Source organism: Accipiter gentilis, unplaced genomic scaffold, assembly GCF_929443795.1.
Source record: "Accipiter gentilis unplaced genomic scaffold, bAccGen1.1, whole genome shotgun sequence".
NCBI classification, from domain to species: Eukaryota; Metazoa; Chordata; class Aves; order Accipitriformes; family Accipitridae; genus Astur; species Astur gentilis.
Genome location: NW_026060847.1, coordinates 102,463 through 126,522, shown reverse-complemented (window position 1 = coordinate 126,522; position 24,060 = coordinate 102,463). Strand labels below are relative to the sequence as shown.

Here is a 24,060-nt window from a genome sequence, read left to right as displayed (position 1 = left end):
TAGTACTTATATCTTATTACAGAACCAACCTGTCTTTTGCTGGTCTTTTTATGGTGATTTTGGGTGTGGTTTAACTCCTTCTATTTTGCATTATTTTACTACTCTGAATGCTCTCCACAAAAAAACTGTCTTTATTCCTCCAGTTTCTAATTCACAATATATCCAGGCTTTCTGTGCCCTGGAGGCTTTGCAAATAAAGAGCTGTACCCTCTGTGTGTTTAAGCAAAATAATGTGCTCTGCAGTGACTGTTTTCGGTTGGGTTTTTTTGAGATCCTTCCTCCAATACCTTCTCTCGTGCTGCAGGGCACAGTGCCTGTGTGCAGAGGGCAAGAAGAAAAGAGTCTTGGCACAGCAGCACTGCCAGGGAGCACCAGCACTTGGTCTTTTCCGAGCTGCTCTCTTCCCACTTCCATGCTTTCCTTCTGAACCCTTGGGTTGGTGGAAGGCCTGAGTGATCTTCAAGCTCGGTTAGAGTCCTGCTGTGTGTCAGGCCTGTGACCGCAGGCAAGGACAGGCAATGGGCACTTGTGTGACAGAGCTGGCCTCCATAGCAGCATTTCCATCACACAAGGGGATCTCCTCAGGCCTGTGCCACAGATGCCCCCAACACTGGGGGCTCAGCCCTCTCCACCCCCGAGGAGCTGCTGTGCCCTTCAGAGGGTCTGGGGCTGTGGGGTGAGAGCCCAGAGGTCTGCCGCGCCCTGTGGTGGGCACTGCTGTGGGGCCATGCCAGACTGGACTGTGCTGGTGAGAGGGCAGGGGAGGTGGCGAGAGGTCAAGGGTGGTGGGAAGAGTTTAGGGGGAGCTGGTCTGGGCTGGAAAGTGCCCAAGAGAGAAAAATATCCATGTAGAGCTTGTACTGTGTGCCCATACAGGGTAAGGACTCACACTGGGTGTTTGGGGTGCAGAGCCAGGGTTTGTGGAAAACAGTGAAGACATGCAGATGAGGAGGAGAGGAGGAGACTTGTCTGTGCCCTTGGCAGTGTGGACAGACAGGGAAGGTGGCTCAGGGTCTTTGTCCACCCCATGTCTCTCATTGGCCATTTCCAGCACTTGCCGGTCACTGCAGGTTTACAGGTGAGTTTTTCTCTGAGGCCATCTCCACCTTCCTGCTGGGCCATGTGCTGGTTTGGGGGAAAGGATAGCCCTGCCCAGCCTCACTCCTTCCCCAGACCCTGGAGCAGAGCTGTCTGCAAACCCCCATGTAGGCCAAGGCTGTGGCAGGGCAGGGGTCGGGTGCTGGGGAAGCTGCAAAAGTAGGAAGGTCATGGGGGAACTGTGATCTAAAGGCCGTTGTAGGGCTGAAAATAGGGGGAACGTTCCCACGCCTAACTCTACCCAGTCCCATGCTGTGCCTGCACAGTGGGGCCGTGGGATTGTGTATGGTCATTGGGGCTGGGCCAGCACACAGACAGGGCACTGACAGGAGCCATGAAGCAGCTGCCATGAGGTGTGAGCTGATGGCTTTAACAAATCCTTAAACCCTATCTGAGCCTGAAATGGAAAGCCATGGATGTCTGTGGATGAGGAAGAGGAGGAGGTGTGTCCTGGGAAGATGTCATGAAGGAAAACCCCTCTTCTGCAAGTCAGGGATGAAAGAGATTTTTCTATGATAATGTGCATGCCTGGAAATGGAGAAGGCCCACTGCTGAGGGTGCATATCATGCCAAGAGAGCTGAACTTGCTCTTTTCCTGCTTCACTTCCCATACTTGGACGGACCTCGGGAAACCTCTATGAGTATAGAGGATGCACAGACCCCCTGGGGTGGAGTTTCATCACTGCGGGGGAAGAGGGAAGGGTTTGTGAGACATGTGGTAGTGCAGGGAGAGAGCGGTGCATGTAAAAATTCAAGCGAGCCTGGGGCTAGAGGAGCACATCTTGGGTACTAGGGGAACATAAACGAGGCTTTGAAAGAAGCCAGGTGGGTTTTCGGGAACTCAGAGACATTACCTAACCCTCAGAAAACTACAGCTTTATGTTTGAAGAACAGTGAGGACAGAGAGTTATCAGTAAACCTTGGGCTATCATGGGCTCAGAGTGAGTTGGGGAAGCAGGGGGGAGAGTTAAAATCTGCAGAGAAATGATCACTGACATAGGACAGTATAGGACAGGCTGTGGTGGGGAAAGCCAAGGCCTTTGGTAGGGCTGGGACCCAGAACTGAGGTCCTTGTTCTCTTGGATAGGGCTGCTGACCTGTGGGCTGAGTGGTCTCCATGTATGTCAGCACTGGCATGGTTGCACATCTGAACACCCCCTCCATCTCCTCCCCATCCCTGGATCTGGTGGTGGCCGTGCTGTACTCGCTGGTGCCTCCAGTTGTGAACCCTCTCATCTATAGCATGAGGAACAGGGAGCTCAAAAATGCCCTGAGGAAAGTGATTTCACGGACATTTTTCAATACCAGTAAACTTCCAGTCTTTTTCCACAAGTGACTCCCATACTAGGCCCATGCTTTCTTTTATTATCATTGTTGTTATTGCTCTTCGGGGTTTCATGTTCATAGACCAATCCTTGGACTTCCCATATTTCATGTGAAGCATGAACCTCCTCTGTCTCACCTGGAGGACCATATAAAAATGTGTGTTTGTAACACTGGGTCCAAGCTGACTCCCTCACAGCATCTCTGTAACAAAAAGGGATCTTCCCTGTGCACTGCCTGATGGTGAGGCTGTTTTTCCAAGCCTTGTGTCAGGAACAGGCCCGAGATACTGCACCTCCAAAAAGGCCTATTGATCCATGGTTTCAAGGGCAAAAAGCTCATCGTCATCTTGTGACCTACTAGAGGGGTGGACTTAGGACTCACCTGTTTGTGCCTGGTGATAGTGGAGTGATGAATGGTCACTGAGGTACAAACCCAGTCTATTCCCACATGTGACAGAGCAGAAGACATCTTCCAGGAGCGGAATCTGTAGCTGCCTGGACATTCCAAGGGGTCTCCATGAACAGTGTGTGCCTGGGGTGTGGCTGGAGCTCCACAAAGTGAGAGATTGCCCAGGTGGAATCACACAAAAGTGTTCATTCCAGTTATTCAGAGGGAAAGAAGGACTCTGCAGTCATAGGGCAGGCAGCAGGAACACGGCTGGCATGGGGGAAGGGGGCTGGAGAGATGCAAGAGGTGGCTGAGGAGCTCCAGGGCCAGGACTGTCATGCTGCCCTGGGGCGTGGGTCTGGTAGGGGCAAAGAAGGGGTAAGAGCAGTCAGTGTTGGGGATCACCTATAATATCAACACAGAAGAGCCAGAGAGTGAGCGGCCATACAGCCCAACCCTGAGGAAGGACCTTTGCTGCATGGTCACCCCTGTCTTCCTCCAGGTCTCTAGGATACCCAGCTCTACTGCCATTACTAATACAAAGGGAACCAGTTTCCTACCAACACTCATTACACATCAAGTCCCATAGCTCTTGCCACAGCCAGACTCTCAGCCAAGCCCATTCTCAGGCAGCTCTGGCTAGATCAGGTGCTTGTCTCGACAGATTTTGAAAATCTCTCCTGATAGAGATCTCACCACCTGGCCTGGGTCCTTGCTCCAGTGTTTGGCTCTGAGGCTTTTTTCCATAACCCAGCTTTCTCAGCCTCTCCTTGTGCACAATGTGCTCCAGGCCCCAGGCATCCTTCTGGCCTCTGCAACTTTCTCTCCAGTCATTCAGGGTCTTCCTTGTGCTGGTGAGCCCCATACTGGACATAGCAGTCCTCAGGTTGCTGTCCTGTAGTGGGTTAGCCTTGCCCAACACCCAGACACCCACCCAGCTGCCCAGTCACACCTCCAACTCAAAAGGACAAAGGGAGAAAATAAGATGGAATAGCTCATGGGTCACGATAAAGACAGGGAGATCACTTACTAATTACTGTCACAGGCAAAGAAGAGTTGATTTGGGGAAGATCAATTTAATCTATGCCAAGTAAAAAAGGTTTGTGTTGTGAGAAACCATCACAAAATTATTCAAGTCCATTGCCCTCCCACTTTCCCCCAGGCTCAGATTACTCCATTGATCCAAGTTCTTCTGCTTGGAAGATCCCAAGTTCACGGTGAGGTAGGGAAACAGGAGGAGGCAGCTTCATTCTGCAGGGAAAATGGCAGAGACATTGGACAGTGTAGGACTGTCTGTGGTGCAAACAGGGCCTTTTTGTGGCTGCCCCCCTCCTCCCTGCCAACACTACTGAAGTCCTTGTCATCTCCACGGTGGCTGCTGTTTCTTCCACTGAAGCCCATGCAAGGACACCAGTTCTTTACAGCCCCAGGCCCTTGTTCCCTCCTCACCGACCCCCAAAAGAGCCTGGGAGGTGTCCTACTGCTGTCCTTTTCTCGGCATTACACACCCCCCCATGTCAAACCGCTCGCAGGAAGAGCTGTAAGCATCCCATGAAGGAAAGGATCCCCCTTCCCAGGGGGTTGGTGGCCAGGGCTTGGCCATCCTACTTGGAGAAACACATTTAGGGCTTTCACAGCCAACTCCACAATTGATCTTCACCTGTAACCAGCGTCTCCAACTTCCTGTTTCACCAGCCCCCAGGGACAGTCTCCTTGTCTGGTCATTCCCTCCATGGTCTCTTCAGTGATGTTCCTCAGTGGAGGCCACTAACACCCTCAGAAACTTGAAAGTTTGATGCTGGCTTTTACTTCTTGAGAGGCTTGTTCAATCTTTCAGGATCTGCAGTTCAGCAACTTGGCACCAGAGGGCTCATTAGCATGAAAACTCCCTAACGAGCCAAGGCTCTGTGCAGTATTTTCCTTCAGGTCTTCAATTCTTATGTGGTTAATTAGAGAGATTTCAGGAGTGTAGCCAAAGTAGAAAGATTTCAATACTGAACAATAAGAAAGGATTCTTTTTTTTCCCCCAATTTTCTTTATTTTTCTGCTCATGCACCATATGATATCAGAAATCCTCAATATATATTTATTCTCCTAATGGAGTTTGAATGATTACAAAAATCAAGACCCTTTCCGTCTTAACAATCTATCGTCATTCTTCATCCCTACCCCCAGCCCCACCTTTCCTCTCAACCACCTGGCACTTACAGCAGCCTTGTTCAAATCTGAGCTTTCTTCACTAAAGTCTGTAGCTGCATGCTTCAGTCCATGGGCACCAACCCCCTCCTGCTTGGAGAACGAGCTGCACACAGACACACAGCGATGTAATACACTCAATGGCTATATATTAAGTCCACATTACCTCCTCTGAAGTCCACTTCCTACAGTGCATAACCATAAGTGAACAAACCCCACATTTTTGTGTAAGCAGAGATCCCAGAACCCTCCAAAACACTCCCTGCCCTGGACTCTATCTGTCCATATCTGCTCTTTGCACACAGCAAGTCATACACTGAAGTCACAAGCTCCCCTGATTCACAGAGGGGAAAAAAGAGAGAAAGTGAATGAAATGCTCTCTTTTGAATATCCAAACAGGCACTACTCACAATGTATCGGGGACACAGGAGCATCTTCAAGCAGACCCTGCAGTACCTAGACCCACGCATTTTTCATTCCCTTGAGGGTAAAGTACCTGTGTTTCCATTGCAGGTGAAGGCAAAGATGAGAGTGATCACCTCTAAAGCTGGGTGCCTTGGCTGCCATGGCCCATGCTTCCTTTTCTACTCAAGGGGGAGAAATCAGTAGTCTCAACTGAGATGCTTGGACACACCCTGCCTGGTGACCAGCTCCTGCTCCAGAAGTGCTCTTGTAGGTAGGTCATGGATCCCATTTCCTAGTCCCACGTGGGGTCTTCAGCCACCCCTGGGTATCTTGGAGGCAGCGTCAACCTCTGTGATGGCAACTGAATCAACCCTGGAATGAAGATGTTAGGCAAAAGTAGAAACATATGCAGAAAAGAACTTGGGGTAATAAGTGCATAAAAAGTCACTTTTCAGCACTTTGATATTGGTCTGCAAATTCTCACGAATTTTTCCATAGGCCATGGACATGGACCAGCAAGATGATGACACTTTCTCTCCCTTTATATAAATAGAGATTTCTATAGCCATTTCCAAAAATCTATTTCCTCCCAACACTTTGAATGGAGAACTGTGTTCTGGTGACACACTTGTATTGTCATATTGCACATCCACATTTCCTACCTAAAGGTTGCTTGGAGCAATGAAGCTTGGAGCAGCTGGACAGATCAACCTATATTTCTTTGCCAACAAGAAATGGACACACCTGCTATCACTTCCATCATATCATCCTTTTTTTCTGATCTGGACACATCTTTATGGGATGTACAATGGCATAACACCATGGCCCAGCAATGCCAGACCTCAGCTGATACACAGAGGTCTAGAGCACAGACACATAAAGAGCCCCAGAGCAGAGATGTGGAAAGCAAATGTCACTCGTGTCTTCAAGTAAGAAACAGAAGGAAGGTTCCACCAAGCTGCTGGTGCCATGGTGGCACAGGAGTGATGGTGTCACTGACCGGGCCCTGCCACTGAACCTGCTGGTTTCTAGACTTCCAACCAGCTCTGGGTCCAGCCACCAGCTCCTCCCATGCCAGCTCTGTTCTGGTCCTCTAGCCCCTCACACACAGTGTCACCCTCTGGCCAAGGCACAGCCACTCTGTGGGTGCCGTGCTGTCACCATGCCACCCCTTCCCCATCAGGACTAGGAGGAGCAGGATTTCTGAAGACACTCAACAAGTATTTTGGGCTTGGGCTGCTGCTTCAGAGCCACTCTCTGAAGTCACATGAGCACCCCGTCAATCTTTGCTGGCCCAGATGCTGAGCCCAACCAAGCTCCTGCAGAGCCAAGACCCCTGTCTGCTGGGACACCCTTCTCCCCGTCCCCCAGGGTTTTGGCATTCAAGGGCTGGCTCCATTCCCCTGTCCTTCACTCGGCATCACACCCCCCCACACACATCAAACTGCTCCCAGGAAGAGCTGTGAGCACCCCATGAAGGAAAGGATCCCCCTTCCCAGGGGAATGGGGGTCAGGGTTTGGCCATCCTGCTTGGAAAAACACATTTGGGGCTTTCACAGCCACCTCCACAATTGATCTTCCACCTGTAATCAGTGCCTCTGACTTCCTGTTTCACCAGCCCCCAGGGACGGTCTCCTTGTCTGGGCATTCCCTCCACGGTCTCTTCAATGATATTCCTCAGTGGCGCCCACTAACACCCTCTGAAACTTGGAAGTTTGATGCTGGCTTTTACTTCTTGAGAGGCTTGTTGTCTTTCAGGATCTGCAGTTCAGGAACTTGGCACCAGAGGGCTCATTAGCATGAAAACTCCCTAATGAGCCAAGGCTCTGTGCAGTTTTTTCTTTTAGGTCTTCAATTCTTATGTGGTTAATTAGAGAGATTTCAGGAGTGTAGTCAAAGTGGAAAGACTTCAATACTAAACAATAAGAAGGAATTATTCCCCCCCCTCCCCCCCCTTTTCTTTATTTTTCTGCTCATGCACCATATGCTATCAGTAATCCTCAATTCATATTGATCCTCCTAATGGAGTTTGAATGATTGGTAAAAGCAAGACCCTTTATGTCTGAACAATCTATGGTCATTTTTCATCCTTACCCCCAGCCCCACCTTTTCTCTCAGCCACCTGGCACCAGCTCCCTCCTGCTTGGAGAACGAGCTGCACACAGACATGCAGTGATGCAGTACACTCAGCAGCTGCATATTAAGTCCATGTTATCTCCTCTGAAGTCCACATCCCACAGCAGATAGCCTTAGGTGAACAAAACCCACATTTTTGTGTAAGGAGAGATCCCAGAACCCCCCAAAACACTCCCTGCCCTGGACTCTGTCCATATCCGCTCTTTGCACACAGCAAGTCACACATTGAAGTCACGAGCTCCCGTGATTCACAGAGGGGGGAAAAAAGAGTCAAAGTGAATGAAATGCTCTCTTTTGAATAGTCAAACGGGCACTAATCCCAATGTATCTGGGACACAGGAGTGTCTTCCAGCAGACTCTGCAATACCTAGACCCACGCATTTTTCATTCCCTGCAGGGTAAAGTACCTGGGGCTCCATTGTCAGTGAAGGCAGGCATGAGAGTGATCCCTTCGAATGCTGGGCACCTTGGGTGCTGTTGCCCAGCCTTCTTTTTCTACCCGTATTAAGTAGTCATCCATTACGATCCAAAAACCCCCATGGCACTATGTCTAGTTGAGGCTTGACTATCTCCATTGTGGACATCCCACAGTCTTTCTGGGTGCACGTTCCCAGTGCCGGCCAGATCTTATAGTGCAGATTCTTTTCTCTTAAGCCTAGTCTGTATTTCCCATGGCCCAACTTTTTCCCATGGCTTCTCATCCTTCCACTGTGCCCACGTGGGAAGACTCTGACTCATCCTCCTCTGCACCATCCCATAAGCTAGCCGTAGGCAGTGACAGTATCATCTCCCTTAGGCCAGCCTTGAATTTCTGTCATCCTTCTCTTTGGCCCACTGATATCGATTGGTCTTCAGCACACTCCCCATTTCCAGCAGCTGGATGTTGTTGCACATGTGGGCCTAAACCTGTGTCTATAACTGCCGTGCTGATCCACACCAGATCCCACTCCAGCTTCAGGAGATAACTAGGCATGATAAGTCAGGGGTTACCCACCCCATTCCAGGGGTCTTCATCCCAATGAGACAGACCCTGTCCTCACACCAGTGTATTGTCTGTACCGTTTCTGCAGTCACTCCATGGGGAATGGAGGTGACCAGCTTTGATGCACATGTGCATCCACAGAGGCAGCTCCTCACACGCTGTTCTCTACAACATGGACTGTGGCAGAGGGGCCTAGTTCTACCTGTAATTACTTATGAGATGCCCCCATCACCCTGGAAAGTCTTTCTCTGCAGGGGTAGAAAACCTTTCCATTGCTCTCAGTGAAAGTATTGACCCATGGAGGTGTAATGACTGTCAGCTAAATGGCAGTCACACTTGTGAGTTACCTGCCAGAAAAGAAACTGTCCTGTGCTAAAAAAGGAGGAGTGCAGTTTCAAAGTGCAGATCTCCTAACTCCTCTGCCTTTCTTAGCCCAGACGTGGAGAAAGTGACACAGGAGGTGTGATGCATAAGTATCCTGACTCAGATGACCAAACCAAGGACTCTCTGATACCACGATGGTATCACAGATATCACAAAGGGAGAGCTGTGCCTTTCTGGAGGGCAAACTACAGCCTGGCAGGAGTCCCACAACAACACAATAACACAGTGTTGGTTTAAAGAAGATGTGAGAGTCATAGCCATATGATGTAGGCTATAGACATAGGCCCCATGGACTACATCCTGGAGCCCCACAGGTTAGAAGGGGGCTTGGGCACCTCCTTGCAGACACTTCCATGCCAGGACCAACAGGGTCAAGTGTCTGAAATGCAACTGAACGCCCCATCCCAAAGAGCCTGGGAGCTAGAACAGGAGCAGCAGGCACAGATGGGGAAAACAAGGAGCAATAGTGTCATCCTCCTGCCGAGGGACAGACAGATGGGCACCCAGGAGACCCTTCACCTTACCCAGCTGTGCACACCACCTTCCACAGCAGCACCACAGGGCAGTCTCTTTCAGCCCCTTTCTCCAGCAGAGGGGAAGGTGCACAATGGGGGAGAGATGCAGGCGATATGCTCCTCTGCTTGAGGTCCTGCTGCAGAGGAGACATGTCTGGGCTGAGCTTGATCCCTCAGGTAACCCTTACCAGACCTCATCCTGACCCCAATCTGTGCATCAACTTCCTGGCTTGACCGTGGACCTGCTCCATCATCAGAACCTTGCCAGATGACCTGGACTCTGAACTGCCTCCAGCTGCCAGCCCCCTGGCCTGCCCTGCTCCCTTGGTGGGAGCTCAGGCTGGTGAGGCCCCCTCCCTGCTCACCTGGGGATACCCCTCACTTCCCAGCTAGCTCTGCCTTCCGGAGCAGTTGTCCCTTGCTCCCCCCTAACAGAGCTGAGGTCCCAATCTTGTCACCATTACCTGAATCTCCGCTGCCCTCCCCTATGCTCTGGTTGACTTGATGGCTTCACGATGCCCGTTGTCCTGATGGACTCTCACTTTGCTACAGCTGACAGGGCTTCACAAGGAACAACCCACCAACATCCTGGACTTTTCCTCTGCCCTCTCTCCATAATGTTGTCTCTACTTGACAAGCTTAGTGATGAAATTGCTAGGGGAAAAAAAAAAAAAAAAACCAACCAAAAAAAACCTCAAAGCAAGAGGAAAATAAAACCCAAGAAAAACAAGTGATGCAAAAGAAGACAATTGCTCACCACCAACCAATCAATGCCCAGCCAATCCCCAAGCAATGGCAGCTGCTTCCGACCTCTACCTCCCCAGTTTTCTTTCTGAGCATGACATCACATGATATGGAATATCCCTTTGGTCAGTTGGGGTCAGCTGTCCCAGCTGTGTCCCCTCCCAACTTCTTCTGCACCCGCAACCTACTTGCTGGCAGAGCAGTGTGAGAAGCAGAAAAAGCCTTAATGCTGTGCAACCACTGCTCAGCAGTGACGACATCATAAGTGTGTTACCAACCCCGTTTTCAGCACAAATCGAAAACGCAGCCCCATACAAGCTACTGTGAAGAAATTTAACCCTGTCCCAGCCAAAAACAGTACACTCAGGTTGGAAAGGACTTCAGGAGGTCTCCAGCTCAGCAGGGTCAACTCTGGAGTAAGAGCTGGTTGCTCAGCACTGGATCTAAGTTATGACTTGAAAACCTCCAAGAATGGAAATAGTATAATTTCTCTGGGCAGCCACTTCCTGTGCTTGACTGTCCTCATGAGGAAAACACTTTCCCTTGCCTCTGGTGTGAACTTTTCTTGTGTCAGTCTCTTGTACTCCCTCCATGCACCACCGTGAACTGACTGGAGGACATGGGAGAAGGGAAAAGCTCCTTGTCTCCAGCCCCCTGCACCTGAAAGGAGCTCCAGCAAATCTCGCTCAGTACAGCTGAGCCTCATGACTGAGCCGGTGGCCATTCCTGAAAACTTCCCTTCAAACTGGAAGCCTCCTGGAAGCTCCAGCTTTTTGGACAAGGTAGTTTTCTTCTCAGTTTCATGTCTGACTCTCTCCTCTTACGAAATACAGTTAAATTCTTCTTAACTTGGAAAGGAGGAGAGGAAATCCCAATAGTGCACAAGGATCGAGGAGAGAACCTGGCCCATTCAAATCTGTGGGGCTTCATCCACAGCTGCTGAGAGAGGACAGGCTGCTGGGTGGATGTGCACAGGCAAGTGAAAGAGGGTCGGGCTGCCCAGGGGGAATGCAGAGACTGTGTCTGTGCATGCAGGGGTGGAGTCAGGGCAACTCTAGTTAGAGCTCAGCTGGAGCTGGAACCAGCAAAGGCTGGATAAGCAGGACAGCTTCTCTAAGTAAATCGACAGCAAAAGCTATGAGAGGAGCTAAGGAAAATGTGTACCTGCTGCTCAGTGGGGCAGGGGACCTTGTCGCCAAGGGCATGTACAGACCTGAGGTACTCAGCACCTTTTTCCTCTGCCTGAGGCTTCCCAGTTTCCCAAGCCTCCTAGCAGAAACGGGGGGAGCTGAGCACCCAGGCCCTGCTGACCCCAGCTGCGTCTCACATGGGCATAGAAGACAGCCATCTTCTGGGAACTCTTGGGGTCTGGTCCAGAAGACAAGCCATGCTGGGCTGGCCTTTTTTCCTTACTCAGGATATGGAGACGTGTGGGAGGATGGAGCTGGCCATGTACCACCCCACAGCTGGGCTGAGCAGCCAGCACTGGAGACGAGTAATGTGAGGGGCTGCCCTGTGACAAGTGTCCCGCAGCAGCTTCTCCTTGTGTCCAGGGGGCAAGGGATCAGACCGAGCTTTTCTTCTGCACCTTCCACACTTGGTTTCTCTCCAGCAAGTGCTGGCTCTGCACCATGAGTACAATGCTGTTAGCCCACACTGTCCAGTCACATTGAGGAACTCAATTCTCATCTCCATTTTTCAGACAAGCTCAGCCCCATTCCCAGCTCTCCCTGGTACCCACCACAGGGAGCTGCAGAGCTCTGGGATCTCCTACCAAAGCCTGAGCTCCTCTGAAGGGAACAGCAGTGCCAGGAAGATGGGGAGCAGGGGCATCAGGGAGGAGGGCATGTCAACCCTCCTGTCAGCCCCAAACTGCAGGCCAGCAATGGCATGAGGAAATGGAGGCCAATGACTCCCTTGTATCCAGGAAAGTCCTCACCAAGACAGCCTTTGCCTTCCCCCCATTCCCACTGCCAGCCCCGCTCCCCAGGACAGCGTTGAAAGCCTTGGTCCTGGGGATCCTGCGACCCCTCCAGCAGCTCCTGCTGCTCCAGCCATAGAGCAGCCAGCCCTTAACTGGCATGTGCAGAAATGGATTTCTCTTTCTTATTTCATCCAGAAGCACGAGAGGTGTTTGGGTGCTACACTAGATCCAGGCCACTTTTTTTTTCCTGAGGGTGCATGAATCACTCTCCAGCCTCCCTCCTTGTGCCTGCTGGGTCCCTGCTGCCTCTCCTGGGATTGCAGATCCCTCCATTACCTTTTGGATCTAGTGTTTTCCCTTTTTATGACCATGCTCTCCCGATCCAATATCAGGGAGGTTTGTTAAATGATCCCGAGAGTGAGATTAAGACACAAACGAGGTTAGATGCTGTACAACCTTACAAATTTTATTTCCTACAATAACCAATAACTGCGATAGAACAGAGGGAGGAAGGAGAAAAAGAGGCAGACCTAAGCAAGAGAATGGAAGAGAGGTAGCAAGACTAGTTACCACCACCATGAAGCCAGCAACGTCCCGCTGAGTCGGTTCCGGTGCCAGTGATGGAGGATCGGGTTCCTCTGCTGCCAGTCAGGTGTCACTCCTTCAGAGCCAAGTGTCATAGTCCCTCCGATGTTTTCCAGGTTCAGGTGTTCCGTGCGTGAGAGGGGAGTACGCAGTTCTCTTATTGTCCCAGTCCCCACAATTTTTCGGAAAAGTCCACCCATTTCCACAGAACTCATTACCCTATCGGGCAAGCACAGCTTGGCAGGTGCGGGTGTGGTGGTTTCTTCGGGGACGTCTTTGTGCGTACTCTCCCATACAACAGCAGGACATTGAGGCAGCAGCATCATGAGTCAGCAACACAGCACAGTTCCTCACATTCTCCCATACCACAGCAGGACATTGAGGTAGCATCACCGTGAGTCAGCACATTCTCCCATACAACAGCAGGACATTGAGGCAGCAGTAATGTGAGTCAGCAATTTAGCTGACTGTGGTGGTGAGATGACACTTTTTAAAGACATAGCATTAGGGAGCCAGCTGCGATAATATTGTAAGCATTTACAGAATGCTTCTAGGTCACACACAGCAGGTTTCACCATTAGTGGAGCTGGGATGAATCCAAACATTTCTGTAGGATCGCAAGTATGACGGAGACAGCAACAAGAAAAACCAAGCAGATTGCAGGCGTGCCCTTAGACACCATGGGTACCACGACGGCATAGGGCTGGTCAAGGCATTCTAGATGAAAAATGGCTCTGAAACCATTTTTCTCACTGTGTCCTTGAATTCCCTCTCCAAAGAATGGAGGACAGCTAATTCCAAGAGCATGATTTCACCGAGAGAAGGTGTCTAAAAGAGATGGAGATTTCCCCCTCTGTTAACCCCCATTTCTGTCCCTAGGCAGTGACAGCAAGAGGTCCATTTCCCTTTCTGTAGGGCAGTGACTCTGCCGAGCCAGCGCAGATATCCAGCCTCTGGTTAGAAACCCTCGGAGGGGATGGGCATTCAGCTCCCCCATGCACCCTCTTGCTGCAGAGCAGATGTGCACAAAAGAAGCTCCTGCATGCGAGTACCTGGTCTGAGCTCCTTCTCTAGTCAGTGGGGATGGAGGGTGGCAGTTGGTTACTCACACTTTTGTGTGGCCTGCTACATTTGCAGTGCCGGGACCGAGAGTGGTCCGAGACATGTACAAGTGCCTGCAAGCCCTGACAGAGCAATTCTGAGTGACCCACAGCCTTCCTCTGCATCAACACTAGGGATGAGTGGGCCTCCACTGAATGGGGGTGACACTGATCACTCTCCAGACTCCTTCACCCCTGCTGTGGTGTCCCTGCTGCCTCCTCTGGGATTGCAGAGTCCTTGTTTCCCTGTGGATACACCAATTTGACACTTGAACTTCGGTGACTCCAACTTGGGTGCTCTCTCACATTCACTGCCCACCTCGGGCACACTCTGTCCCTGGAGAGCCTGGGGGATCTCCAGGCAGCTCCAGTTTCCCCTTGAGAATGACGTTGTCTGCCCCGTCTGACATGTGACAGCCTTGAGTATGTCACTCAGTGACCAGCCATGGCCTCCACTGTCACTAGACAGTGACGGGTGAGCCCTAAATCCAATCCTTCATCTCTACATGGTCACAAGGTGACTGAAGGGCTTTTGTTCCTGCAGACAGGCAGAACCCTGAGCAACAGCCGTTTTCATGCCTACTCCTGACTCCAGCATTGGAAGACAAGCCCAGTGTTCATGTGCAACACAGAAGAGATCTCATTTTATTACAAAGATGTTGTAATGTGTTCAGCTCTCAACAAGCATTAGACACCTTTATAGAGGGTCCATGTAAGAAAGAGGGGGTTCATACCTCTGTAGAAGTAAAAGGACTCCAAACATTACTGTAGGAACATTATAAATGAAGAATAACAATTACAGTAACAAGAAAGAGAACAACAAGAACAAAAGGTCAGGACTGGTGTGGAATAGCCTGGCAGTCATTTCTGGAGAGATGGGATGTTTCTTGCTGCTAAATAGGAGTCCATGAAATCAGTTTCCTAATACCATTCTTGATCTCCTGGTTCCTCATGCTGTAGATGAGGGGGTTCACTGCCGGAGGCACCACTGAGTACAGAACTGCCAGCACCAGGTCCAGGGATGGGGAGGAGATGGAGGGGGGCTTCAGGTAGGCAATCACGCCAGTGCTTACAAACAAGGAGACCACAGCCAGGTGAGGGAGGCACGTGGAAAAGGCTTTGTGCCGTCCCTGCTTGGAGGGAATCCTCAGCACAGCCCTGAAGATCTGCCCATAGGACAGCACAATGAAAACAAAACAATAGAAGTGCACAAAGACACTAAGCACAAGTACCCCGGCTTCCCTGAAGAAGGAGTTCAAGCAGGAGAGCTTGAGGATCTGGGGGATTTCACAGAAGAACTGGTCCACAGCATTGCCCTTGCAGAGTGCTATTGAGAATGTATTGGCAGTGTGCAGCACAGCATGGAGAAACCCACTGCCCCAGGCAGCTGCTGCCATGTGGACACAAGCTCTGCTGCCCAGGAGGGTCCCGTAGTGCAGGGGTTTGCAGATGGCAACGTAGCGGTCATAGGCCATGACAGTGAGGAGATACAATTCTGCTGACATCAAAAAGGTAAACAGAAAGACCTCAGCAGCACATCCTGAGTGGGAAATGGTCCTGCTGTTCCACAGGGAATTGGCCATGGCTTTAGGGACAATGGTCGAAATGGCACCCAGGTCGAGGAGGGCGAGGTTGAGGAGGAAGAAGTACATGGGGGTGTGGAGGTGGTGGTCGCAGGCTACAGTGGTGATGATGAGGCCGTTGGCCAGGAGGGCAGCCAGGTAGATGCCCAGGAAGAGCCAGAAGTGCAAGAGCTGCAGCTGCCGTGTGTCGGCAAATTCCAGGAAGAGGAACTCAGTGATGGAGCTGCCGTTGGACATCTGCTTCCTCTGGACACAGGGGACTGTCCAAGGAGGAAAAGGCAGTGACAAGTTAGCAGAAACATCTCTGATAAAACCAAAGTTATGTCTCCTACACGCTCCCCCTGACACACATACAACCTTTTTCCTTCCTCAGGAGGAACTTTTATTCTGCCTCTGGTCTTCCGCTTCATTGTCTGTGGCTCTGTGTGCTGGAGCAGGGCCTCTGCCCATTGTCTCTTGAGGAGTTGACCCAGCCCCACTGCAGTGGGTAGATGGGAATGTGGCAGGGGTGCTGGGTTTGATATTCAGAATATGTCAGATAAAATCACTCCTAACACAGGAGGGCTTGTCAGCATCTGCACTCCCAGTGTTAAAAAATACAAGGTAATACGTGATATTGGTCATTTCCCAAAGATCTGCAGAACGTAAGAAGTCTCTCAGCCTCAAGAACCTTGAGAGATGTCCCAGCTCAAGGGGAGATCACTGCCGTGCAGCCAGCTGCTTAGCAGGGAGAGCTCAAAGAAGGCTCACTTAGGCTGTCATATTTATGGAATAAAGTGGTTGGCTCACAGTCAAATTACATGCAATGGAGAAGGTATGCATGAGACTCCTTGTACCCACAACTTTCTTTGTTCCTTGACAAACGAGTCTTGGAGGAAGCACCTGCTATTCACGGGTTAATCGCATGCTGGCTGTTCCAGTTTGCAAGCCCATACGCATCAATGTTCACCACGTCACTGTCTTCCTGTGTGGGTTTCCAGAGAATAGCTTGGAACTAGAGAGGTTCTTAGTCATGTTATACCTAGGCCTTTACCTCTTTTGGAGCCTGAACCGAACTACCACTAGTTTGGCCAAAGAGTCAAGTGCATCCATCCCAGGGACTCAGCTCCCTCCCATTCCTGCCACAAACCAAGGGGTGGTGGGAATCCTCTCGCCTCAGTTCAGGTGTGCACACAATACAGTCCTCTGAAGACTGGAAGAAATCAGATGTCCCTGCTATCTCCTAGAAGGACCCAGGGAACTGCAGGCCAATCAGCCTCACCTCTCTCCCTGGGAAGGTAATGGAGTAGCTAATCCTGGAAATCTTTCCAGTCACATTGTACTGGTTTTGGCTGGGTGGAGTTAATTTTCTTCATGGGGGTCCCTGTGGTGCTATGTCTGGGATCTGTGACCAAAAGACTGTTGACAACACACCAGTGTTGGAACTATTGCCGAACCATGTTTGCACAGCATCAAGGCCCTCTCTGTTCTCTCTTTTCCTCCCCAGCGAGTAAACTGTCTTTCTTGGTGAGGGAAGAGCAGGGGATGTCATTTAGCAAGTCAAAGGTTTACACTGTCTATTGGTGTCCATGTCCACATCTTGGTAGCAGGGGTGGGGTGGGGTGGTGTGCAGTGAAGGCCCCTGTGAGGAGACACCAGGGGCTGCCTCCATGCCAGACACATCTGGTTCCAGCTGGCTCCAAAATGCACCCACCACTGGCCAAAACCTGAGCCCATCAGCAAAGCTGGGGGAACCTCTGTGAAGGTATATTTAAGCAAGGATACAACTGCTAGAGTGGGAGAGGAGCGAGGAGAAAGAAGTGTGAGAAACAGCCCTGCAAACACCAAGGTCCGTGAAGAAGGAGGGAGAGGAAGTGCTCCAGGTGCCAGAGCAGATGGTCTCCTGCAGCCCATGGGGAAGACCCCAGTGGAGAAGGTAATCCCTGCAGCCTGTGGACGACCCAACACTGGAGACATTGGATAATTCCTAAAGGAATGGTGGCTTGAGGAGAGCCCATGCTGGAGCAGATTTATGTCAAAGGACTGTAGCCTATAGGAGGGACTGCATGGGAAAAGTGTTAGAAGGAAGGAGCAGCAAAGAGGAACTGGTATGGACTGACCACAACCCCCCCATTCCCCACCCCCTGCACTCCTCACAGGGGGAGGAGGTAGAAGAGTTGTGAGCTAAGGAGGGAAGTTGAGCAAGGGAGAACAGGGTGGGGAGAGGCCTTCCTTGGGGAAGGAGATAAGGTCTGTCTTATGTCCACCAGCCCCACACTTCTTCAGCCTTTGCATTGCACATGCCTGGTCTGCCCACGTACCTTTGCCGCTGTCACATTTGTACGAGGCCCACGCACATCTTGGCACACACCAGTGTAAGTTGGCCTCCACCAAACCTGGAGCCCAGCTGGCCTTGGAGACAGGGAGGGGCCAGGTCCCTCCTGCCCAGGGCTGGGCAGAGCTTTTCCCTGGGAACCTCCCTGAGGAGCTCTCCTCCTGTCTGTCAGCCTGTGGCCTGGCACAGGTGGCACAGGGACAAGGGCTGCCAGGGCAGGGCTGAAGTAGCTCAGCTGGGAGAGCTTTTGACTGAAGATCTAAATGTCCCTGGTTCAACCCCGGGCTTCAGCAGTGATTTGCTCCCTTTCATTTTTGCAGAGCCCATCTGCTGCCTTCCAGCCTGCCCCAGCCCTGCTTGCTCCCTCACCCCTTGTCAGAGCACTGTCCCTGCCTTGTAGCTGCAGATCTGTGGCTAAGAAGGAGCCTTCCTCCAGCACCAACAGTCCCCAGCCTCCCCCTGGGCAGGACTCTCCATTTAGTGCTCCTCTGGGGTGCCCTCCAGCTGTCCCTCCTTCCCTGCTCCACACAGATTGGGATCTTTCCTCTGCGGGGTCTCTGCAAAGACCTCCTCTCTCTCCTGCTTGTCATTCTTGATGGTGCACGGACTGCTCCCATTCTCATACACCTCCTCCACCTGGTCCTCCGTTCCCAGACCTGAGGCCACCATTGCCCCAGTCCCAGGGAGAAGCACTCCCTGGAGCTGAGGCCTGAATGGCAGCATCCTCCCTCCGGAGGTCTGTCGCAGCGAGAGCTCTGATGTGCCCAGGACATCTGACAAAGCTGTGCTGAGGATCAGCCACTGTAGTGCCTGGGCACCAGTGTTATTTAGTCACACGCTGTCTTGAGCAGAGTTTCTTGGCCCCCGCTGCAAGGATTGATGAAACACCGATATGCTCCTCCCTGGGCATCAGCAGGGAGATACAGAGCACAGGGGGATCCCTCTGGGGCCCCACATGAACATCGCTCTGCATCAGCTCATGCCTGCTGCGAGGGCACAAGTTGGCACACAAATGCCAGCAATGGCTCCCCTGCGGTCCAGCATGGAAGGTCACCAACTCTTACACCGTGTCTTCACAACAGCCCCAGCTCAACCACTCCACATTATTTTTACTCTCCAAATTTACCCTCTTCTGCATGTCCTGGCACTGCATACACTCCAGTGTTCTCCATCCCCCCAGCACCAGACCCAGGGCTCACAGCACAAGTGTCTCAGTAGTCCCCAGTTCCCTTACTCAAACCTGCTCACCCACCAGACTGCACTGCCCAGCCCAGCTGCAGCCCCTCACAGCCCTCAGTCCCTGCCCAGAAAAAGAAAGAGCTGCTCATGCACTCCAACAAGCTGCTGGGCTCCCCCCTTGCAACTTCTTGCTGCTATGGAACACTGCTCGCGCGTCACGAACACAGTGATGGCTGCAACCCAGGACATCCTTGTCTCCAGTTGATAGCATATTTCCATACATTCTGTATGGTATGTCTAAATATTTTGATGGTTTTCATGTTTTGCACCAGCCATGGAAACTGCTTTGCTGCTAGGTGACTGTAAAAGTGAGATTTGGTAAATAATTATTAGAAATCTTATACTAACACTATGATGGAAACAATAGACAAAAGTATAGCCAAGCAATTAACTAGTAGAGGTAGTTACTCCTAAGTTTTGCAGTTCTTTGCTCTTAGGACTAGATGTTCCTGGACACTAGATGAGAACGGTGTTGAAATTAACCACATGTGATTGATGCTGCCTTAAGCTTCAAGATCAAAGAACAAGGACAGGAATCAAGACTTCAAGGACAGCCAGCAAGAACTTCAAATGGGTTGGTGGTCGCAAAAGCAGCCCTTCGACTCAAAGGGATCCTTCACGGCACGTGATCGGATATAGGCAGTACTAAGATAATCAGTTGCAATTATTTTTATGTATATGTATACTAATCTGATTAATATGCAATTAGTTATTCTATATAACCTGTTAGTGCTAAAGCTGTGGGATGTGCGCTAGGTGGAACTATCCCCCATGCATCCAGTGCTGCAATAAAGAATGCCTGCTTTCTAAAATTCCAAAACGAGTCTTGGACGGTGTCTTCGACCGGCTTTTTGGTATCAATCTCTAGAGCCCTGGTAAGAACCTCTTTCCCGCTGTGCCTCCAAAACACCGGCTGCCCCAAGGGCTGGCACCATCTGCCCCTCACCTCTCCCAGCCTCCTGGGGGGACAGTCCAGGTTGCCCTTATCTGGGGGCACATGGTGGGTGGGAAGGGGACACCCCAGGTGCCCGCGCTCCCTCAGCCCCTCTGCTCATCGTGGTGGTGCAGCCAGAGAGGACCCAGGAATCCGGGCGCTGGCCATGGAGATGGGACATGGATGCAGGCACACACACACACACACACAGAGCGCATAGCTTTGCTGAAGGGGTTTATTGATCATGAGAGGGAAATGGCCCAGGGCTCCCAGGGGATCAGGTGGGGTCATCCAGGGATGATCGTCTCCTCATGCCGCTGGAGGGGGACAGGACAGGGCTGTCACCATCACTTGAGGACCTGGAAGAGAGAGCCCAAATTGTGACACACACACCCCCCATGTGTCCGCTGGGACATGAGAGGGGCCTTGTCCCCACCACCTCTCTCTGCAGAGACCTGGGGAAGGAGAAGGGAATTGGAGCCCTCCATCTACCCAGGACAGGACTTGGCTCACCTGAGATCCAGATGGCAACCAGAGCCCCCTATCTACCCCAGGATGCCCCTATATCTCCCAGAAGCCTGCCCAGACCTCACAGTGATCCTGGGGGGTGTGTATGGCACAGCCCCCCTGCCTGGCCTGCACAGTGACCTTCTGGCTCCATAGAGCCCTACTGCATGCAAGGAAAGACATGGGGGCAGCTCTGTCCAGCTCACCCTGGGACATGCATCAGGGACAGTCCCCTCTCTTTCCCTCTGCATACCCAAAGTCTGCCCACCCCAGAGGGCTCAGGGATCCCCCGAGGCCAAGGATCCTTTGTGGAGCTGCAGACGCCCTGACGTTGCTCACCTGGACATCAGCAGCTACAGGCACGCGTTTGTAACGCAGAAGAAGTCTTAATTCGTCCTCGGTCAGAAGATCCTGGGGAGAAAGGGAGGGTTAGGGACATGCTTGGGTGCACTGGGTTGTACTGGGAGGCAGGGGAAAGCAATGGAATCCTTGGGGAAGGTGCCTCTGGGAGAAATGGGGTACATGAGCTCATATGGTGGTGCACAGAAAGCAGTGGGGGTCCTGGGGAGGGGGCCCACCTGGGTGTGTGGCTGGGGTGTACTGGGTTGTAATGGGATGGATGGGAATGCAATGGGGGCCCTGGGGAAGGGGCCCTCCCTGGGAAAGATCTGTGGTGCAGGGCTGTTCTCTGGGGTTGCAGTGGGGTGCACTGGGGCACACTGGGATGCCCTGGAGTGTCGTGGCCATAGAGGGAGAAGGTCTGGGGCCAGCAGAAGGCGTCTAAGTGCAGTTCAGTGAACGTTGTTCCTAAATCCGACTGACTCCTCTTGTGGAGAGAGCATGAAAGCTCACTGGGAAGTCCCCAGTACCAGAAAGGGATGGGAGCACCAAAGTGCCCTCCAGTTCCCCAGACTGGAGGCCCTCCAAGTCCTCCCCACTACTTACCTTCAGGTTAACATCTCCACTTCCTTCCGGGAGTGCCTAGGGAAGGAGAGCAAAGGAGTGGTCTGCATTGGACCTTGATGGGGCTGTAGGTGGGGCACAGGTGTCCCCAGCCCCCTCCAGGACCATGGCTTCCCCCTGGTCTGAGCGGGAAAATCCCTTCTGCTCCCCCCAGCCCCATCCCTCCAAGTTTCACCTGGGATAGCTGTTCAGGCAGGGACCAGGGGTGGGGATGGAGACAAGGATAGTGTGGGGAATTCAGGGCCTCCAAAGAGGATGGGGGTGAGGGTGAGGGTGAGGGAGGGCCCCCAGACAGTGCACTGGGGTGAATCAGTGGACCCCAAGGGACTGGTCTGGGGGTGCTGAAGGGGCAGGCCTGCATGGGATGCCTGTGAGGGGTAAAGGAATTCAAGTGGAGGGGACACAGGGACTTCAAGACAGTGAGGTGGTGGGAGCAGAAGGAAGAGGGCTGCAGAGGACAGAACAAGGGGATTGGAAGTGCGTTTGGCAGTGGGGGTTCAAGGAAGGGGGTCTGGGGATGATAAGAATTGGACAGGATGAAAGGCAAAGGACTGAGGGGAAAGACTGAAAGAAAGGCATTGGGAACAATCAACGGGAGGGCTTTTGAGGACCCTAGATAGGACACAGAGGAGATCCCAGGGAGGAGATGTCTGAGGGCACCAAAGGATGGGATAGGGAGGCTCAAAAGGGAGAGATGGGGAGGGCACCAAGTCAAGACACCCGTGGGGGTCCTCACAGGAGTTTGTGGTGAACCTTCCCAAGGAACTCGGGCTCTGGGCACAAGAAGATTAATTTCAGGGGAAGTGGAGGGAAGAGATGGAATTGTGGGAGGGAGAAAGCTGCATTGCCCAGGGCTGGAGGTGAGGGGAGCCTGGGGATTCTCCTTGCTTGGGAAAGGGAGAGGCCAAGTCAAGGGGTTTCGTGCTCACCACGACAATTTTGTTCTGCAGGAGAGCTGATGTCCTGCAGCCAAGACCCCTCCCCAGCCTTGAGCCTCTCCCCGTGGCATTGAGGACTCACCTGAGCATCTTCTGGCATGCACAGCAGGATGGTGAAGAGCAGGGCCAGGCTGAGCACGGCGACCTTCATCTTCCTCTGCAGTGTGGCGAGTGCTGGGTGAAGCTTCAGAAGGTGAGGGGCAGATTTATCCCTCCCAGGACTCCTCCTTTCCCCCCTCCCCGAGAGCCCCCAGGGCAAATCCAAGCTTGGCAGAGACACCAGCCCTGGCAAGGAGCCCACCTCTGGCACGGAGTTGCCCCCGCCTTTGGCACTGGACCAGCCACCTTCCATGGCATCGGTCCGGCTTCCTCCATGGGGCAGCTGCACATGGAAGGGCCCAGGCACCTGGGGGTGGTGAGGGGGGGCAGGCAGTGACCCACTGACAGCTGGACACCCTACGGTGACAATCCACTGCTCCAGCACAAAACCATCCTCCCAGCAGCCCCCAAAGCCAGATGCCCCCATCTCCCAGTGCCCCTCACCTCCCAGCACTGCCATCTCCCAGTGCCGCTCCCCTCCCAGGCCAGGCTTTCCCTCCGGGACTACCCCAGAGATGAGGTCAGCCTCAAACCAGGGCTCTCTAAGAGTCATCTCTGACCCCTCTCCAGCCCCTTGGGTAAACAGGGTGCTGGGAATGACCCCTCTTCTTGGGGGACCAGGGACCCCGGGGTTTGGGAACACAGGGTGGCGAGAGGACAACTGGGGGCATGGGCAATGGGGACAGCCAGATGGCTGGGATCTTCAGTCACTGGAGGCAATGGGGAGCACTGGTATTCACTGGGCACTGGGAGATGAGGGTAGGGCTTGGGGGAAGCCCTGGGGTGGTCGCAGTGTCCAGTTCCAGCCCACCCCATTTCCCGTGACTACAGGCCCCAAACTGGTCCAGTCCCCAGCCATGGCTGCCCCAGAGGAGAGATCAGAGGGGACTAACCCCCACCCTGGCCCTCACCCTGCCACTGACTTGGGCTGCTGTGCCCACCCAGATGGCCTGGGTCCCACTTCTGCAGAGTTGCTCCCAGCTGGGGGGTCCCAGTAACCCTGTCCCCAACAAGGCTCTGGCTCCAGACCTGTTCCTGGCTGGCACTTGGCCACAGCTCACCAAAAGCCCTTGTCCTCAAAAAGTGTCCCTTCAATGCCCTCATCCTCGGCCCAGGCCAGTGCTGTCCCTGAGCAGGACTTGGCTCTCCAGAGGGACACGAAGAAGCGGACACTTGTCCGCAGGCAGCCACTCAGAGCTAATTGTGGGGACAGAGCTGCCCTGGCAAGAGGAGGGATGTTTGTCCCTGCAGCATCTCTGATAAACCGTGTTTGCCCAGGGCCCGTGGCACCAGGAACCCGTTCTGCAAGCTTGGTCTTCACGAGAGCGCCCGATGAGGGAGGCTGTGGTGGGGGTTAAATCATCCTGGACGCCTGGGCTCCCCTCCAGCCCCAGCAGCTGGCAGAGGTGGGCAGTGCTGGGGGACGGGGCAGGAGCAAGTCCTGGGACACCCTGCACACCTGGGGCTCTCCCGCTGCCCTGGGGACAAGCTGGAGCCCAGAGGCAGGGGCATTCCCAGGGAACAGCCTGACTGTTGCTGTCCTTTGGGAAAGCCTGGTGGCACAGCAGTCCTGCTGGAGTGAGAGTCACGCGATCTGCCATCGCTGCTGTCTTCAAGGATGCAAGTGCCCCAAACAGCAGAGGGAATGGCTGGTACCTCTGTTAGCAGGGACAAACTCATAATGAAGATGGGCATATTTTG

General features: G+C 52.7%; 2 protein-coding genes and 1 non-coding gene across 3 annotated transcripts in view; 1 reads left to right on the top strand and 2 right to left on the bottom strand.

The window, feature by feature from the left end:
* LOC126036931 (deleted in malignant brain tumors 1 protein-like) overlaps positions 1–24,060 on the bottom strand; it is a gene marked incomplete at its 3' end in the record, with an annotated part of 180,998 nt that overhangs the window by 55,679 nt on the left and 101,259 nt on the right. The gene's annotated exons all lie outside the window — the stretch shown is intronic.
* Positions 14,676–15,602, bottom strand: LOC126036955 (olfactory receptor 14A16-like). Its single transcript, XM_049797182.1, has one exon. It carries the CDS (start codon positions 15,600–15,602, stop codon positions 14,676–14,678), a length of 927 nt encoding a protein of 308 aa, XP_049653139.1.
* TRNAF-GAA (transfer RNA phenylalanine (anticodon GAA)) lies at positions 17,900–17,972 on the top strand. Its single transcript has one exon. It is a non-coding gene; the product is annotated as a tRNA-Phe (tRNA).